Genomic DNA, 19,913 nt, shown 5'->3' with positions numbered 1-19,913 from the left:
AGAGTCCTACATGACTGAACGACTAACACTTCATAAATAATTTAAAGTTAAATTATAGCTTTAAAACAGATGAAACAGTGTACATATACACAAATAGTGTCTCTTTGTGTTTCACACCTTTCTAGTGTAACATAGCTTTAAAAATAGTTCTGATTGTTAGTAACTTTCTAAATATTTTTAAATAATAGAAAAATCGGATGAAAAATCAATGCTGGAACAGAAACCTTCTAAACCAGCTGCTCCACTAGTCCCGCCCAAGAAGCCTGTTCCACCCACCAAAGCCAGTAATTTATTGAGATCTGGAGCAGTGTACCCAAAGCGCCCTGAGAAACCGGTTCTTCCACCTCCTCCTGTAGCCAAGTAGGTTTTATCTAACTTTAAATTAGTTTCTTGATTTACTTGCTTTTGACATAATTTTGGCTCTATTGTCTTTTTAATCCCAAAAGTTATTTTTAAAGTCCTTGCTTTTCATCTTTTTCGTATAGATTGTAATCTGTATTAAATGTTATTAATCTTATGTTCACTGTAGGCAGATATACTTATGTTAAACTGTTTTATTTACATTTCTTATTTTATTATGATAGGTCTTAGGGTAGAGGTTTATGTTAATGGAAATAATTTTATAGACGAAAAAGAAAAATCAGTGTTACACTATGACATCTATAGTGTTGTTAAATCACAATGTTAAAAACATGGTCATGCTTCAGATACAAATGATTTTTACATGTGTTTGATTTTTCTCACTTCAGGATTAATGGAGATGTTTCTACCAGCTCATCAAAATTTGAAGCTGAGCCAGTATCAAAACCAAAGCTAGATTCTGAACAGTTACCACTTAGACCAAAATCAGTAGACCTAGATTCACTTACAGTTAGAAGCTCTAAAGAAACAGGTAAGTTAACATGTGGAAAGATGGTGCATAAAAAATAAAAGTGCAAATACAGTTTAGAAGCTACTGACTATAAGATCTGTGTATGGATATAGTGAAAGTTAATTAAAATTTGTTTAAAATCTCTCAAGCCAAAATAGAAAGTGAAACTGAAAGAATATAAATGGACAAAATATTTCTGGTTCACATAAGCTTTGTCACTGGTCAGAGAACTGAGATGGATATTAAAAGCTCAGCCGTTTGTTGTTCTATCCCTTCATAGTGGAATGACCATACCACCTAACCTGGGCAGATATAAATGAACTAGAGTTTCAGTGCCATGCTAGATTATATTTAAGAAGAGTATTTTTCTTTTCCCACTAAAATCTCCAAATACTATTGTTTCCAGTTCTGAAAAACAGACTTTTCATGACTCTCTCTCTACCTATATATATAGCAAGGTTTACTTCTTTAGCTAAATATTATTCCTTCAGTTTTAACACTGATTTTTTAGCCTATTAATCCTCTTTGTCTCCTGGTCTTTTATACTTCTCAGTTATAAAATGAAATACTGAGAGGTCATTTTCCTTTTTCTTTTTGCATCAGAGAAGTCTAGATAAAGTCTAGATAAAGGTCTTACTGTTAAAAGCATCACACAGTCATCACGTTGTGGTAATGGTTGTTTTGTAGCAGTTGGCATTTGTTCTTTAGTTTTTTCACACTTTAAACACATTTTCTCATAACACTGACTTTAAGAGGCAGATGGCATTTTCCTCTATTTTGCATCTAAACAAAGTAAGTTTCAGTTACAGCAAATGTTCAAGATCATATAAACAGAAGAGAACTCTTTAAACCCCCTTAAAGTTCTCTGGTATTTCCTTAATTTTTAAAAAAAATGTCTTATGTATTTTTTAGCTTCAAGTTACCATTTCTTTACATTTAAACTTGAAGGCCAGTTACACTAAACTTTTTTTATCACTGTATTGTAAAATGTGCTTCCTTTCTTATTTTTAAGGTGATTGTATTTTCCTTCCTTCTCTTTAGTTTGGGAGTACAAAAGCTCTGACTTTAGCATAGCCTCCTATAGTTTTTTTAAATTAGAATGTTTTATAGATCTTTCAGCATATATTTAGATCTTGCCGGATCTGGATGAATTCATATTTATCAATAATTTCTGGAAATTGAGATGTTGATTGTATTTTAGAGACATTCACTGAAATATATTCAGTATGTTTTTGGTAAAAAAAAAAAATTGTTATTTACTGGTAGTAAAATAAAAACAAAAATCATCTTTATGTTTTTTAAAAAATCCTTTAATTTTTTAAAAATTGAGGTTAGTAGTAAAAAATATAATTCTATTAGTTCTTACTATTTTCTGTTTGATTTTAATGTAGCTAGAAATATGTTTTCAACACTAAAGAAAAAATTAAACACAAACTCTGGATATTAAAAAATCCATTGGTATAATCTTTTGAATTTCTGCAGTTTTCGGCAGTCTTTTATCATAGAAGTTCTGGATTTTGATCAAAAAGTCTCTTTGGTAGCTGAAAGTGTAATATTTAGAGCTTCTTTTTTTTTTTTCTGCCTGTATTTTTTGTTACTTTGTATCATTCTTTAACATTTGCTCTATTTAGTTTCCTCATAGTCTTGGAAATTACCAAAAAGTTTTTTTGTAAGTTAAAACAAATTTTTCACTTTTTTCCCCAAGCCTTATCTATATATGGTTACTAGCAAGCTTTATTTCCTTGACATATGTGCCTACTGGTGATTGGAAAGTTCTGTTTTTTCCCTTTGTTTCTTGGTCCTATTTCTTGTCTTATATCTAATAACCATTATTTATTCTTCATTAAAAATTAGAGGCTTTGTGGAACAGAGTTTGAAATATTCTGATTTCTAGTTAGCTTTTTTGTTGAAATGAATAAAGTTGGTGATGGACAGGGAGGCCTGGCGTGCTGCTATTCATGGGTTTGCAAAGAGTCGGACACGACTGAGCTGAACTGAACTGAAGACTATACGTGGTCAAAAAAACTAACAGTTAACTTCCAAGCTGCAGTCTGTATCTTCCACTATCACACTGCCTTTGGTGTATTGCACTTTACACACTGTGAAGTTCAGAAAATATAAAGTTTGGAAATTGAGTTCATATTAAGTAGCAAATATTTGCTGAGCAGGTGTGTATTCGCACAAGTAGGATGCTAAGATAAAAGGCATTGCTGCTGACAGCAAGTAGCTTGTGTTTCAAGCCTCAGATCAGAGGCTTCTTCTTTCCTTTTTTTTAAATTAGAATATTGTGTTCGTAGTAGTTGTAGTATAAAATGAACCTGGTACTTGTTTTACCTCTTCTTCGAGATGTTGGCACCTTAAAAAAAAAACAGAACTGTGCTTGTTACCAGATACAGTCTCAAATTTGGCCTTGCATTGAGGTATGATTTAGTTTACATACATGGGTCAGTGTAAGGTTTTATTTTTTAAATGACATGAAACTAGCCCTTTAACATAAGTTCCAGAAAGTATAAAACATACGTGAAAGTCTCCTTAGAATTTAGTTATTTTGTAAAATAATAATTTGAGGTGAAATGATATAGTAGAATTTGCTGTTAAAAAATGTGGGTTTTAAATTATTAGTTGGTAGGTAATTGACATGTTTCTTCAGTTTTCTCACTTATCTAACAATTGAATGATCCCTTATATCTGTGCTGTACCTACTCTTGTCTGTTAAGGATGTAAATTCCTTTCCCTACTCTCTGATTTGATTTCCTTATATATAAAGCCATATATAAACATATATATTCATGTATATAAATATTGTCTGACTTTTATTCATATAAGAAAAACATTCCTAGAATACTTAATTTGTTTCAGTTTGTTAAAAAGTTTCTTCATAAATATTCTCATATGAGAAAAGATAGCACTGTATATTACAGAGCTGTCAAAGCATGTTTTCTTTTTTTTTTCTTCTCTTTTTCCAACACTTCATCAAAAATTGGTTTAGGATAACCTTACTGCTTCTACAGGTTAATTATAAAGTTCACATAGTCTAAATATTTCTAAAATAGTAAGTTTTCCAGAAAGTAAAATTGGTTTATAAATAGTTTTAAACTTCCAGATAGAAAATTTAGTGGAAACAGCTATTTCATTGAGAAAGGACAATTGATGAAGTATTCTTAGAGTATAGTATTTTATCCTGTTTGATTATCTTTCTGTGATAAATTCTTCTTGCATTAAAAGAAATATTAGAAATATATACATTATTTGATCTGAAAGTCATCATTGTTAAGTAGAATGGTGTTCTTTCTCTTCACTTCTAATTGCTAATTGATATATTTTGTTTAAATTAATTTCTCAATATTTGTTCAACTTATGGTGAGATTTTTCAAATATGATGTCTGCCTGTTGAGCGGTAGATGCTTTAAAAAGTGAACTTGCATCTAAGCTAGGATTCAAGCCAAAAGAAAACACTGTACCCCAAAATGTAGAATTTACCTGGGAAATAAGGGCGGTAATTAAAATTTTTTATTTTCTAATAATAATTTCCTTGATAATATCATTATAGAGAGTTTCACATAAGGCACAATTGAATTTTCCTTTGTTTCAGTGGGAGATTTTAAGTGTTATATTGAGTTGTATTTTTATGGTGAGATATTTAAAAGTAATATTTGGCTTTTTTTTTTCCTATTATACCAGAATTAAAATTGCCTGTCTTATTGTAACTACTATCATCTGCTGAGGACTAAAACTTGACTATAAGGTGGTTTAATTTCAGTTGCAAATATATCAATGAGTTGTTAATATGTTGATTTTATTACTCTGACCTCTAGTTTCAGTACTAAAGCATCCTTTTAGAAATTGTCGTGGTGTTAAGTGAGTAATTTTTAAAAAGGCTTCTTTCTAGTTTAATGTATGTTGAAATTAATACTAATCATAGTTTTTCTTTATGAAACACAAAAGAATAAATCTAAAATCTAATACACATCTTAATGTAAGTTTAGATAAACTGCAATATCTGCTAAATATGAAATGGTTCTATTCATTTACGACTGTTCCTTTTTCCTGCTTTGTAAAATAATTTTTTTGGTTTAGTCTTTTTTCTAGACATTCCTATCCTTGACTTTTCTTTCCAGATTTTGTTTCCTAGCCTGTTTGCCATGTTTCCCTTCTTACGTGTCAGGAAATTATCCTACCTTTCTCCATTTTGGTAAGATGACAATTTATAAAAGAAATCAAAATAATATATTCACTATAAATAGGTGGCGCACATTGAGTTTTCTTTGTGATTTTACTAAAGTGTACATGTTTGTCTGTCTATTCTAACCCTTTTGGTTTTCCATTTTAAAATAAAATGAAATTTATATTGGAAATTTTTTCTTGATTAGTTAGTTTAAAATATTCTTTTGATAAAAGTTTTTTTTTAATTGACAACCATAAAAGTCAGTTTATTTTCTCCCCAAATTTTATATTTCATTTTGATTTTTAAAAATTCCATGTCTTTGGCAGTGTGTAGAAGTGTACACGGACTGCAGAGTGGCCGTGTGATGGCAAGAGTTAAGTGACTGTCATGCCTTTTATGCCATGAGTAAAATACAGATTCACTGATACCACTCTTAGGCAAACTTAGAAACATTCAAACATATCATGAGTCAGAAATGTGCACGGTTTCATTTTACTAACCCAGTGACTTAAATGGAGGACCTGAGAGAGTATTAGAATAGTAAAATTACTTGTCTTGGTGTTGTGGCCCAAAACTGGACATACAGAAGGCATTTTACATGAGCATGGTCTATAATTTTGTAAATCTTCCTTTCATTTACCTTTTTAATTTCATTTAGCTTCATCTCTTCTTGTGTTTTTATTTCTTTTTCTTTTTGCATGTTGCTTAAATATGCATTTGAAAATAATCTCCATAGGCAAAAATTACTGGATTGTGCTTTTCAAGATTTTTTTTTGTAGGTTGTCAGTATGTATGTATCAGTGTAAAAAGCAATTTCTAACCTTTCAAACTATAGCATATTTTTAACACCTTTTAAAATACTGTTTTCTTCATTTATGTAGTAATTATTTAGATATATATTTAAACTCAAGATCTCTCACATTATATAATGCATTTTCCATTAAAGCCGCTGTGTTTCTTATTATGCTTTGGTGTATATTATAATTATTTGTGGACACTTACCGAACAATTCAAGACAGAAATCAAACCAAGCATATTAGATTGCCTGTTGTGATATATTAGCCTAGTAACTAGATCCAAGATAGAACATATAAAGCAACCCCAGAACATGAAGATGGAAGAGTTAACAGAGGTCAGCAAATACAATTGTTACAGAATGCATATTGCCAAGTAGTAATAACCTTCTTCCTGTTTTACCTTTGTGTCTTCCATCCCTTTAAAAAAAAATTCTCTAAATTATTTAGAATATGAAAATTGATTAAGTTTTAAGGGCAATAATGATAACTGTCTTTGGACTTCTTTTAAGAAATAACAGTTCTTTGAATTTGTGCATGTAAATATTTGACAGGAAGCATTTTAAACTTCCAGGCAATGGCAGCATGAAAAATGATTCCATACTTGGAAGACAAGGTGAAAGATGCCTCGCTGCCGAAATGAGTGATGGCATATTGGCTGCGATTAATATTCTTCGTTTGGAATCTGGGCCAGAGGGAGATTTTCATAATAGTGGAAGTGTCTGGAATTAACCTTAGGGTTCTTATACCACTTATAGATATCTGGGCTTCAAAATTAAAGATCAGCTCCTTCAGCAAGGTTTTCTGGACCGTCTAGCAAAAGGGAAGGTACTATATACCATTGTTTCAGAGATGCAAATTAACCTAGATTTGTCCTTAAACTCAAGATACTGAATGGAAAGGTCAACCAGCCTTTGGTGATGGGAAGGCACATGGGTGATGTATGTAGCATTTTCCCTTGCTATCTGAATCTGCCTTAGATTTATGACTGTAGTCTGATTCCTACACATGGATGCCATCTGAACAGAAGTGCAGTGAAGTATAAACAGGTCAAGGCCCAGCTACAGTATACTATGCACATACATGTATAAAGACATTAAATTATACTTTATCTTTACCTTAAGAAATGTAGTTGGAAAGCAGCAGGGTTCCAGATAAAACTGAGTTTTAAAAATTTTAATATTAGGATATTACTTGAACTTTAATACACATTCCATGAGTTAATTTTTTGATATGTTGTAATTCTGCGTTGAAGTAGGTTTTTTTTTTTTTGTAAGTAAGAACTTAGGAAGATTGGCTTTTTCATTCTACTGGCTTCCCTGGTGGCTCAGACGGTAAAGAACCTGCTGGCAATGCAGGAGATCTGGATTCAGCCCCTGGGTCAGGAAGATCCCCTGGAGGAGGAAATGGCAATCCACTCCAGTATTCTTGCCTGGAAAATTCTGTGGGCTGAGGAGTCTGCCAGGCTGCAGTCCACAGGGTTGCAAAGAGTCGGACATGACTGAGCGACTAACACACACAGCTTATGATACAGATCTATATCCTTCAGTAAGAACTTTGTTGAGGTCTAAGGCTCTACTGAAGACATGAACTTTGTATTGTTGATATATAAAATGTATCAGGTAAAGAGGATGTTAGTAACTTGAGGGTGAGTGTTGTTTTCCAAATGCATATGAAAAGCACAGGTCAACTTGTGAGTCTTAGTGGTACTCTTTCTAATTTTATAGTTTGTTGAAAATACAGATATTCTTTTTTACCTTTTAAAATGTGCATTTCTCTCTTAATAGATATGTTTACTTTTATTCTCCAGATCTTGTAAATTTTGATGACATAGCTTCCTCAGAGAACTTACTACATCTCACTGCAAATAGACCGAAGATGCCTGGAAGAAGACTGCCTGGCCGCTTCAATGGTGGACATTCTGTGAGTTACATTTACTGTTGTGAAGCACAGACCATTTAGCAAATCCAGAGTCCTTCTGAAGATAGGGGGGATTTATAGTTCGAGTGAAGTTTAAAAAATCAGAAAGACAGCTATACGTAAGTGGCCAAGGGTTGTATTTAAGAGAGATGGGGAAAGAGACCTGTTCATTTCCGCAGAATGTGGAATGGAATATTACAGAATCAGAAATGGAGTTGTCCTAAGACCATAACCATAGAGCACAGTGTCGAAAGGAGACAGGGGACCTGTGTAATCTACTTGTCCAACAACAGTAATTAGAATTGAGTGGTACATGTTCACTTCAGGAAAAAACAAGAGCATTCCCCACCCCCTATAACTTCTTTTTATGCTTTCTGTACATCACCTGGGATACTGGTAGTACTTTAAGTATTCATATATTACTTCTTAAGCACTATTATGCTTTTAAGTTAATGTAAGTAGAGAAAATTTTTGTTGCTAATAGACAAGATGTTTTTCCATGCTTACGTTATGCAACTATGTTATTCAGCATGAAATTATGTAACATCCTATTAACGACAACGGGATATCTGGAACAGTAGCTGCTGAAAACAGTGATAAAAGTTGCTTACTTTATTAGCCAGATGCTTACTACCTTTTCTTTCTTTGGTGTTTTCTGTTTCTTGATTTAAAAAATAAAATCATTTAGCCAACTCAAAGCCCAGAAAAAACCTTGAAGTTACCAAAAGAAGATGACAGTGCCAACCTAAAGCCATCTGAACACAAGAAGGATTCATGCTACTCTCCAAAGGTGAGGTGCATTGTGGTCTAAGATTTGTATAATTTGTAGCGTTCTTTGTGAACATCAGAATTATGGGGTTTAAAAGTGTCTGTCAGGAAGGATTCTTTCTTAAGCCAAGAAATAATGCCTACTAAAAGTAAAATGATTACTGTTAAATTGAAGTTGCATTATTCTCTGCAGATCTCTTTTTAGGAGGGTTACATTATTTTAAATGAGTAGCACAAATGCTACATGTTTCATAATTTTTAAGGCATGGATCTATACATTTGTTTCATTCCCCATTAAAACCCACGCTATTCGGCAGAAGCCAACAGTTCTTTACTCCTTACATCATAGTGAGCTTGACACCATAATAAGCACTGAATGAACACGGGAATGACTTGGATTCTTCCATCTGTTACATGGTGTTGAGGGCCTTTTCTAGTCCCTTGCCATTTAATTTAAGATAGTATTGCAACAACTGACACACATCTTATGTTTGAGAAGATTATTCCTGCTCCTCAGATTCACTGCAGGGCATCTGACTGCCATTCAGAATATCAGATACACTTAATCTGATTCTCTCAGCTGACAGCAGTCTGTTGAAATTTTATCAATACCTGCTGTTACCCAAGTGAACTAGGAAGAGGGTATCAGGCCATGGATTCATTTTAATGCCTCTTTGGACTTACTGCATTCTTTATAGTTGCTTTGCATTGGAGCTCTGTGGATATTCTAAACAGTAACTAATATGAAGGATCAAAGTAGTACCTTAATAATGCTTTTATATTCTTGCTTCTAGATGCTCCACTCGGCAACCATAAGATAAATCTAATGGATTTTTTTCTTAAATGAAACCTTTGACATTTCTCAGAAAAACCCTTAGTAATTACAGGTTTATTCTTTGGTCATTTAGTGGTTTTTTCCAGTTGTGAACATCAAGCTGCTTTTTTTGATTTTCAGGTTTATCATTTATCTTGGAAGTATTACTTCAGTTATTTATCTCCTTATAGTAAAAAATATCTTTTGAACTTATTAAATATAAATACAAATAAAATAAAAATTTTCTGTTTATTATGTTTTCAGCCACCTGTGCACCTTCCAGCACCTTCAAGTACCTCTAAACCAAATACAGCTACTTTTCTAACTCCATTAGAAATGAAAGCTAAGGTAGAAGCAGAAAATTCCTTGGATGAACTTAAAGCTCAGATTGTTGAATTGCTGTATGTTGTGGAAGCACTGAAAAAGGACCATGGGTAAGTAGCCTTTGTATTCTTTGAGTACTACTTAACACACGTGTAAAGAGTTCTTCCAAATTATATCAAGTAAAGACGTTTCTAGTATGAGCAAGTTTGTTTTCAAAGAAATTTTTTAATAGTGTCTCTCTCCTCTTGGCAAAAAGCTGGAATTAGAAAACAGAATAATTAGAAACTCAGTTATTCTAATTATTCCGATTAGGAATTGGAAAGCTTGAATAAGAAAACCTAGCCTGATTATGAAAAAGGCAAACCAGTGAAAACAGGAAATAGTAGCTCGACTATAGACTAGGTTCCAGCAATTTGATTATAGAAAAATGGCCAGTAGGCACATGAAAAGATGATCAACACCATTGGTCATATTAGCACACGCAAGTCAAAATCATAGAGAGATACTATTTCGTGCCCACTCAGATGGCTGTAATAAAAACTATGAGCGATAACAAGTGTTTGCAAGGATGTGAGAAATTGGAATCCTCATGCATTGCGAGTGGGCATGTAAAATGGTACAGCCACTCCGGAAAACAGCCTGACAGTTACTTAGAAAGTTAACTGTCATGTTCCCGTATGATCCAGCAATTCCTCTCCAAGGTATAATGCTGTCCAAGAGAATTGAAGACAGATGTTCAAACAAAAACCATATATAGTGTTAATTCATAATAGCCCCAAAGTGCAAACAACCTAAATGTCCATCAGTTGAGGAATGAAGAAACAGGGTGCGGTCCATCCATACGGTGGAGTGCCCAACTACAGCCAGAAGAAGAAGTGAGCTGGTAATACATGTTATAGCACAGATAAGCCTGAAAAATGTAATTTGAGGCTAGAAATGTCAAACATAGGGGTTAGTCTTAAAAGTACTAGCAAATAAGGTTCATCTTATTTTGGATCTGGTATATGTCTGCATGTATATTTGGTTTTCTTCTCAGAGGACTTGGATCCCTTTTTGCTAGGGTTGAGTTGGTCGCTTATAAAATGAATGGGTTGGGACATCTTACATTTTTGATGCCATGTGTGCTGCTAAGAACTAAGAAATGCATGTACCGATGGCCCATAGATGCTCTTAAATAAGCTGTAGAATGAATAAAAATATTGATGACCTATATTTTAAAGCATATATATCAGATCTTTTAGAAGTCTTTCCAAAGACTATTTTAAAAGTCTTGAATTCCTCTTGGAAAATTAAATAGAAGGCAAAATGACTAAATAAAAAGATAGAAGCCTAGAAAAATGAAAACATGAGTTATAGGGAGAGGAATTGCTGGCTAAAGTTTTTTGTTATTGGTTTGGATTTTGGAGTTTAATATTTAAGTTTAAAAAAGAGGGAGAAAGACATATGTAAAGTTCAGGTTTATTATATTAAAAACTATAACTTGTTTTGCCTCGTGACATATTTTCACATTGATTTTACCACCTTATTTGAGCTGTGTGTCCTGCCTCAAAATGGATGATAACTGAATATGGAAAATTACCTGTATTCACTGAAAAATTTCCTTCTCTCAGATTTGCCCTGCTTTTGCTTTATTTTTAACTGTCATTTTGAATTGTTTCAGCTAGAGAATTTGAAGTTATTCTAATCAACATGGTTGTTTCCTTTGCAAAATTTTTCCTATGTTCTGGGATATCAGCCAACAGATTTGTTCGCCTTAGTCAAATACATTTATTAATTGAAAGACTTAACAGCAATAAATAACTTTGTTTTTAGGAAAGAACTGGATAAACTACGAAAAGATTTGGAAGAAGAGAAGGAAATGAGAAGTAATCTAGAGGTAATTCATTTCTTCCAGCATTGAGATTGTAGTCAGCATAAACTATAGACATGTTTTTTCCAACCCAACTGGGCAATTGGTTCCACCACAAATTATGCTATCCTGCTTTGGTTGGACACTCCCTACCATGGGTCACCATTTAATTAATCTCTTGCTGACTCCCTGCCACATTCCATTCATTCATTCAGCCAGTGTTTTTGAGCATTCACTCTTGTAGGCATGAGGCACACGGGATGCACTCTTGAATGAAGCAGACATTCTTGTCTCTTAAAAGTGTCTAGTTCTAGATCTTTTGCACTCTGTTTCTCCCTTGACCTGTAGTTTTCTTCACAGTTATACTTTTTTTTTCCTTTTTTTGCTTGGGGGCAGGGGTAGCGGTAATGGCAATGAAATGGTTTTAGATTTGCTGACTTTGCTTCCTCACTGAATTAATTTTACTTTATAGCTAATGTCATCATCTTCACTCTGCTGATGACTGACAGTTTCACTTATTTATCTTCCCTTTTTTCCATCCTCACTGACTTCTGTCTTCATTTGTATTTTTTTTGTGTTTGAGTGTTTATCTGCATATCTCAGTGTTTCCTCCTTTTCTGAAGAGGCTCTTCCCATTTTGTATTTAAGTCTTGCATACTCCTCCCTATTTTACCTTAACTTCTTATTTAGCCTGTTTCTTTTTGTTCTCACTATGGAACCGCAACCATGGAACTTGTTAAAAAAAAATTGAGCTCCTCTTCTGACGTAGCCTTGTGACTTTCAGTTCAGAACTGCGGATATGTCAGACTTAGCACTTCCTGAACATTGTCTCATTGGACACATAACAACTTGTAAGCATCATTGTTCCTATTTTAAGAGTGAGGAAACTAGGGTTTAGAATGATTAAGTCAGCAGTGGAGCTAACATTTTTTAACAGAAGCAGCCAGACTTCAGAACCTTTGCTCTTAGGTATTAAGTTACACAGCTTGAATGAGGAAGTCACTTACCTAGTTTAGCTTTACTTGCTGAGATACTATATGTGAAGGTATTTGGCAGATTATCAAAACTCCAATTTTGCTCTTTTTATCTGACATGTACCCTTTATTGGTACTCTCCTTTCTTTGCCTGAAAATACTCAATTTTCCTCTTTATTCTAAAAATAAAAAGCCCCCCTTTAGGTCTTGCTGCCCTCTTGATCTGTAGTTTTCTCTTTTCATTCGTGATTCATTTGTTGCAAAACCAGCAAAAGCACAAGAAAAGCATATATTTGTAGTCAGTGATTCTTCGCTTTTAATTCAGTCCTTAACTCTTTGCATGTTGGGTTTCTGAAGGCAGCTCCTGTGTCTCTTCAGTTTCTCCAGCACTTCGGGTTTCTACTTTTCAAAGTGTGTTCTGGGTTCTGTGACCCTGCGTTCTTCTGTCTGACTTCTCGTCCCTCCTAATCTAAGTGAGGCGCTCCTGCAGGGCTATCCTCAGCCCTCCTCTCTGTATCCATGGTGCTCACCTGTGCCCAGGAGTATGGCGATCAGCTGTGTTGCATCTTCCACTGAAGTCTAGTTCTTTTTTCCCAGTTTCTCTCTTGTGTTTCCAGCTAGTAGTCTTCCTGAATGTTCCACTTAGCGTGTCCCCTGTTACCCATGATACCGTCTATTCAGATTCTGATTTTCTGTTTGTGTTGAAAGTTTGTTGCCCTTCTAGTCATGCAGACGTGGGACTTCTGTCTTTTCTAATCCCACTCACTTTTCAGGTCTCTTGGCTTTACTCCCGAAACCTCTCCGTTATTCCCACCATTTCTGTCCATTTCTCATGCTCTTACCTTCTGTTTAGTTTGTTTCTCTCGTTCTTATCTCGTCTTTCTTCACTCAGTGTTTTTGAGAACTATTACTTGCTGAATGAAGTTCAAGCCTATTGACTTGGTATATGAAGTCTTTTATGTCCCAGTCCTAGTTTATCTTTCTTTGCTCACTTGCTTCTTATCCCCAATTGTCCCTTACAGTTGATTTGCCTGGATTATTATTATTTATCATTGTTGGCTGTGCTGTGCAGTGTGTGGGATCTTAGTTCCCTGACCAGGGATTGAACCCTCGCTTCTGTGCAGTGGAAATGCAGAGTCTTAACCACTGGACTGCCAGGAAAGTCCCTGGTCTGAATTTTTGCTCCTACTGTATTTTCATGGGTGTCCCTTTTGTCTCATCTTCTCATGCCCAAGTTCTGTAGAATTCTCAAGGCCCTGCCCAAACAATGACATTCATTGAGTTGGCCACCAGTCCTCTGATTAAAAGCGGTTTTTCTTACTTTAAACTCATGTTGTTTGGTTTTATAGGAGATGAATAAGTAATAATTTTCTATCTTATCGCTATTTATGTTGTATACTTATTTTGCCCACTTCTGTACTGTTGAAGATGGGATCTTTTTCTGTTTCATCTTTGCCCATAGCTCTTAGTACAGTGCTGTATACATATTAGATTGCTGACAAATTTTTGTCACACTAATAAATGGTAGGAGATACATAATATCTTCTAAATGTATGTTAAATTCCCAGTGTAAAGCATGGTAGACATTGAAAAAAATTTTTTTTAATGTTTCTTGAATGTTGTTCCTTATATTTTTATACATAACAATATTCATATATGGAAATAAGGTATTAATGTTAGCAAGAGGAACTAATAATGCTAAATTTGTACATATGACTTAATTTGTCATAAAAATTATGAAAAGTCAAATGAATTATTTGTTTCTTATTTTGAAGAATTTCATCTAATTTTTGTTTCCCAGCAAAATCAGCTGTTACTTAGCTTCTTACTGACCCGTGTTATAAATTTTTTTAAATGGGAAAAATTTGACCCTTGTATTTGCAAAAGTGTACTTTAATAAAGGCAATAGAGTTTTAGGATCATAGTTTTAAAGGAAAACTATGTTTTCCTCCAAATTAAAAGTAATACTTTGAATTACTATAGGATTAACATTTGTTGTTGTTCAGTTGCTAAGTTATGTCCGATTCTTTTGTGGCCCCATGGACTGTAGCCCGCCAGGCTCCTCTGTTAGTGGGATTTCCCAGGCAAGAATACTGGAGTGGGTTGCCATTTCCTTCTCCAGGGGATCTTCCAGACCCAAAGATTGAACCCACATCTCCTGCATAGATAGACAGGCAGATTCTTTACCACTGAGCTACCAGGGAAGTGCTAACATTAACATCAGACAGTATTAAATTATACTGTGGAGTTATACAAAAATCTAGTGATGAACAATGAACCTAAACATGCTAAAAGAGAAACTCTAGCCGAAGACTGAGGCTATTTTGTCTCAATCCAGTGCTGCTAACATGTTTAGCTAATAATCGTCTTAATCAAAGAATAATACCAGGAAATATCCTGGAATAAACAAACCGTTCTTGAAAGGTTAGGATCCCTTAGGAGATGGTGAGCTTATTGAAATTATACATTCTGACAGTTGCAAAATGCTCACTGTTTGGTAATGAACTGTTTGTCAGAAGTTAGCCATAACATGCATTATTTTTATGCCTTATTGGGGAAAGGGATGATGGGAGAGAAGGATGATGCTGTAAGGAGAAGGTCAGCCCTAAATGTTTCTGCATGCAGTGAATGGTCAAAGATGATCAAAATATCTCCACTGTGACCTGTCTGTCCTAGGTGGCCCTGCATGGCATGGCTCATAGCTTCATTGAGTTACACAAGTCCCTTCTCCACAACAAGGCTGTGATCCATGAAGGGGATATAATTGGGAAGAGAGTACAAAAGCTGTGGCTTTTAAAGCCTTAGACTTTACCAGTACAAGTTCTACATGGAATCACAAGTGTGGTATTGAATCTCTTTTAGCCTCAACTTAGTTATTTGTATTATGTCAAAATTAAAAACAATTCTAGAGTTACTGTGAAAATTTTGTGAATTTTTCTAACTTTCTTTTCAGTGTCTTAAGTCATGAATTTCTGTTAAGTGAAGAATGTCTTCTACCTAATGGTGGAAATATTTATATTCCTGAGCTTCAAAGGCAACTTAATCTAGAACATACTTGTTTACAGTTGAGTAAGTTGAGACCAAGTGAGGTTAAGTGATTTACCAATATTATCTAAGCAGTAAGTGAAAAACATAGAACTAAACTGGTCCTGCTTTTTGGAGAAAAAAAAATTCTGTACTGCCCACTTTGTGTAATTACAGGTACGAGTATATTTCTTAATTTGGTTTCAAGGATGCTCTGTTCTTTACAGGGCTAAAGATTTTCTTACAGATCTTCAAATACATTACTTAACATTGTTCTCTATAAAAGCAGCTGTAGGTACTTTTTTTGTTGTTGTTACCTACCACTAAGGAACTTGCATTGTGACATTTTCTTCTGTTGAACCTTCTAAGTATTTATCACACCATTGGAAATTGGATTTTAGATTGGAAACCAAAATCTGGAGGCTTGAAATTATGATCAGATCTTCTCGACTTAGGATGAAAATAAACACACCTTACTAAAGTAAAGATTTTTATCTGTTGCTCAATTTATGTCTTGTATTTTAGGTGGAAATAGAGAAGCTGAAAAAAGCATTCCTGTCTTCCTGAGGTGACGGGCACCCAGTGTTCTCAATGTTCCAGGGATTCAGAAGCAACACTATGAACTTCAACTGAGATAACAAATGTTGATGTTGTGATAAAGAATATGAGTATATGAACTCATATACTATATGAATATAGTATATTATATCTATAGAAAAGTTGTAAGCGGGAGGGTGAATTTTTTTTATATATTTTGTTTTGCCAATACGGAAAAAAAAAAGAGGCCTTATTTCTTATGTGCTGGGATTGCAAACTTTTTTTGTTTAGTTTGCTTTAAAATACTACTGAATCTGTATAATAAGGAAAGAAAGTTCACAATAGTTTTTTTTTTTTTAATCAAAATAGTAGTATTATTTTTAAAGAGATCTATACTATAAATATGGTGGTATCTTTTCAAATAATCTGTAAAATATATCATTTGAGAGGGACAGTTTAGCTTTATAGTAAATCTAGCCACTACTTTTCCCATAAAACATAAGGGATATAAACTTTGTATATATATATTTTTTATGTTTAGCTTCTTAACCCAGGATTACACTGTTGTGCCTGTTTGTTTGCAGTGCTGTTTGTACTCTGGGTGATGAAATAGGAGTTTCCTAGCTACGAACCAGATTACTCACCCATGCATATAGTAATAACTAATGAAATAATCAAAATAACTTCTTCAACTTTGGGAACATTTTATATTGCTTGCACTATAGGATTCATAAAAGGAATTTAGTTAAAATGTATCAGATTGTTAAATATATTGGGGAAAATGTGAGCTATATTTTAAGCTTACATGAGGTCTAAGGAACTAAAAATGTCAATTTAACCCTTAACTTGTGCCTACAAACAACAGCACATATAATATGCAAACACCAGCCTTATTGCTGTACTTCTCTGCTTATTTTACGGGCTCAAATATTAACTCATTTCATGTTCTTGTGATTTAATTCTTCGTGCCCCTGCTTCTGATTTTTAATAATGGAAATGTAGAAAACAAAACTTTAGAACTTCAGTGTGCATTTTCATACTTTGACGCGCTATCATTATGTATATACTCAGGTTTTACATTGTGTAATTTACCTGCTAGACTAAACTAACTGGTGGAGATGTTTTGGGCTATCATTTAGGTACCAACTTTAAAAAGAGTATCTAGTAGATCATAAAGCTTATTTAAAACCAAATATAGTTGTCCATTTTCAAAATGCATTTTCACAAAATGGATGAAGAGCAGATTCTTCAGTCACTTATGAACATTTGAGCATTTTAAAATGTTATCTACAGATAATGTGTCTCAACATAATGTGAGTTTATATTAAAAGTAAAAATTTGATTTTTTTTTTGCAAAAAGATTAGACTTTAAGCTTTATTATAGCAAATGACTTTCAGATTTTAAGTACCATCTATCATGCTTCTATTTGGTATTGTTTAAACCCCCAAACCAATATTTTTCCTGTAAGTTTTAGTCTTACAGTACTGAAATCTTGTGTTAATGAAATTTTGTTATGTTGTCTCCAATAAAAGAAGAGTGAAATAGAAACTCCAATACATAATTACTTGATGTTAGATCCACAACTTTCGTCTTTGGGGGAAATCTGATTGTGTACTGAGTGAATACATTTTAACTTTTTAAAGTCCTTGGGCTCTTCTGATGAGGCCACTACTGAACAAAATTGTTTATTCCTCATCTAATGTTTTTAAATGACTTGTCAAATGAATGATTTCTTTCTTCTTAGATAAATTGCATCTAATTTTCTTTTAATATGAAAGTCCTTAGGTAGAAATAAAAACAGTGTATTCTGGAAATCATCCTTCAGCTTGATGACTATAAAGTCTTATGAAGGGACTCCTGCCCACCCTAATAATAGGGTAGGGGAAGTTTCCAGAGGATTTGAGGCTGTTCTTAAAGTTTTTGTTGATCATTTTCTCACCAGTGCATAAGATCAAGATGGTCATGAGTGCAGAAAGACATTTAAAGTGTTTGCCTCAGTTAGAATTGAAAAATAATAAAGTAGCATATCTGTTTTCCTGCCCTTGACCAAATAGTAAAGAAAACCCAACAAATTCAAAGGGAAAAACGATTACTTTAATCTAGCAATTCACCAGTATTTGCTCTTGATATAGGAATTTTATTAATTCCTGTAAAGTTCATATCACAAGATGCTGTGTAATAGTAATAGCTTTTACTTGGGGATAAATCTTTTTCTCTTTTTTAAAAATAATGAGTGAGTATAAATGACAGAGTAGAGGTGAACTGCTTGGCATCTGTCATTGCCAAATTGTTAGTGAATGTGTTGTTCAGGTTGCTGTTCTTTGAAATACGTTATATTACTAATTTTTGGAATTATATTTTAATATTAGATGTACAGTGTGTATGTATGTGACCACTAGGCTTCGGTCATTCTATAAAGCTATTACCTCTCTACAAAATCTAAGTCTGAAGATAGGAAGAGAGAATGGGCCTGGTGTAACAGAGGATTCTCTTTTTATGCTTCTTACTGTGATCACAAAAAACAACAACAACCCAAGTGCTCTCTAGATGTATTGGTAAACATTTTATGCTTGCATTTAAACTTGAAATGTATGAATAGAATGAGACAATCAGTTCAAATCAGCAATGAGAAGTGTTAAAATTTAATGGCCTTGTATTGCTGTAGCAATAAGATGACCAAGTGCAATGACTTGATTTAATAAAATCATCTTTTTAAAAGTTGCTGCTATGAATATTTTTAGCCATAAAATTTTACCCTTGTTATAGCCTAACTTGCCTTCAGTATCTATTATGTAATGCAGTTGGTGTTGTGGTATTCTAACATTCCAAAAAAATAATAATATATATTTATGGGGAAACTCAGAACAGTAGACTTCACTGACTTGTTTACAGGTGCTGTAAAAAGCATGCTTCTCCTTCAAAAAGAAAATAAAGAATAGTGTTGCCAGTTGTGTCGGTCGTTATTATTTTTTCATTAACTTCAGCTTATGCTTATTGCAGAGTATGACGAAGATTATTTTATATTACTTTGAGTTTTCCAAATAAAACAGTTTTAGTTGCTCAGTCGTGTCCAACTCTTTGCAATCCAAATACAACAGTGCAAACAGGCAGATATAAAGGCATTAAAAGTTCTAGACTTGTATGATGTTTCCTGAACCTTTGTGAGTCTTTTATTTCAGTTGGAACTGTGAGATAATTCCTACCTTATAGTACTGGGAGAATTTGAAATGATTTATATGAAGTACCTTATGGAGTGTTTGCCATGGGGTAGGTTTTTAAAAATGGGAGAGGTTAATTTCCTCTTCTCAAAAACATCTTGCAGTGATGGAGATGATATGGATTAGGCAGATGAAAAAGGCACAGTACATCCTCTTCCCTTGTTTTTGAATGCAGCATCCCTTTCTTTGGAGGAAATACTCCTTCATTTGTCTTCTGTTCAAAATGGAGCTGAGAGTGCTTTGCCCAAATTGAAGTCTTTTATTGACTCAGAGATTGAGATTTTAAACATTTGAAACAAAGAGCTAGTCTCAGTATGGAAGATCTCCACAGTTACATTTTTCTGTCATCTGGAAAAAGCTGATTTGAAAGAGCAAAGTAGAGTATAAAGATATGAGAATAGAATACAGAAGGATTTTAAAACTGACTACAGTTTTCCCAAGCCCCAACTACCCACCCATAGCTTGGTTGCTTAAGTATAAACTTGAACATAAACTTTTTGGGTTTCTGAACTCACAACTGGATGTCCTGGTAAATAAGAGAAAATATAGTCGTGTGTCCTTATCCATAGCAGGTACGTTCTATTGAACCTTACATTATACTATGTTTTCTCCTATACATATGCACCTGTGATAAAGTTTAGTTTATAAATGAGG

At 33.8% G+C, this 19,913-nt stretch overlaps 1 protein-coding gene across 2 annotated transcripts in view; it reads left to right on the top strand.

Moving 5' to 3' along the window:
* Positions 1 to 18,992, top strand: part of LOC120870042 (CD2 associated protein) — an 86,685-nt gene extending 67,693 nt beyond the window's left edge. For both annotated transcript variants that reach the window (XM_040249504.1, XM_040249503.1), the window contains exons 12-18: positions 189 to 360; positions 750 to 892; positions 7,641 to 7,753; positions 8,439 to 8,540; positions 9,597 to 9,766; positions 11,469 to 11,532; positions 16,029 to 18,992. In XM_040249504.1, the coding sequence (XP_040105438.1) occupies positions 189 to 360; positions 750 to 892; positions 7,641 to 7,753; positions 8,439 to 8,540; positions 9,597 to 9,766; positions 11,469 to 11,532; positions 16,029 to 16,070 (806 nt within the window). In that variant the 3' untranslated portion in view covers positions 16,071 to 18,992. The remainder of the gene's footprint in view (positions 1 to 188; positions 361 to 749; positions 893 to 7,640; positions 7,754 to 8,438; positions 8,541 to 9,596; positions 9,767 to 11,468; positions 11,533 to 16,028) is intronic.
* The last annotated feature ends 921 nt before the right edge of the window (positions 18,993 to 19,913 follow it).

Source organism: Oryx dammah, unplaced genomic scaffold (genome assembly GCF_014754425.2).
Source record: "Oryx dammah isolate SB20612 unplaced genomic scaffold, SCBI_Odam_1.1 HiC_scaffold_11, whole genome shotgun sequence".
Lineage (NCBI taxonomy): Eukaryota > Metazoa > Chordata > Mammalia > Artiodactyla > Bovidae > Oryx > Oryx dammah.
Note: the sequence above shows the minus strand (reverse complement) of the source record. Positions and strands in the feature narration are given on the sequence as shown.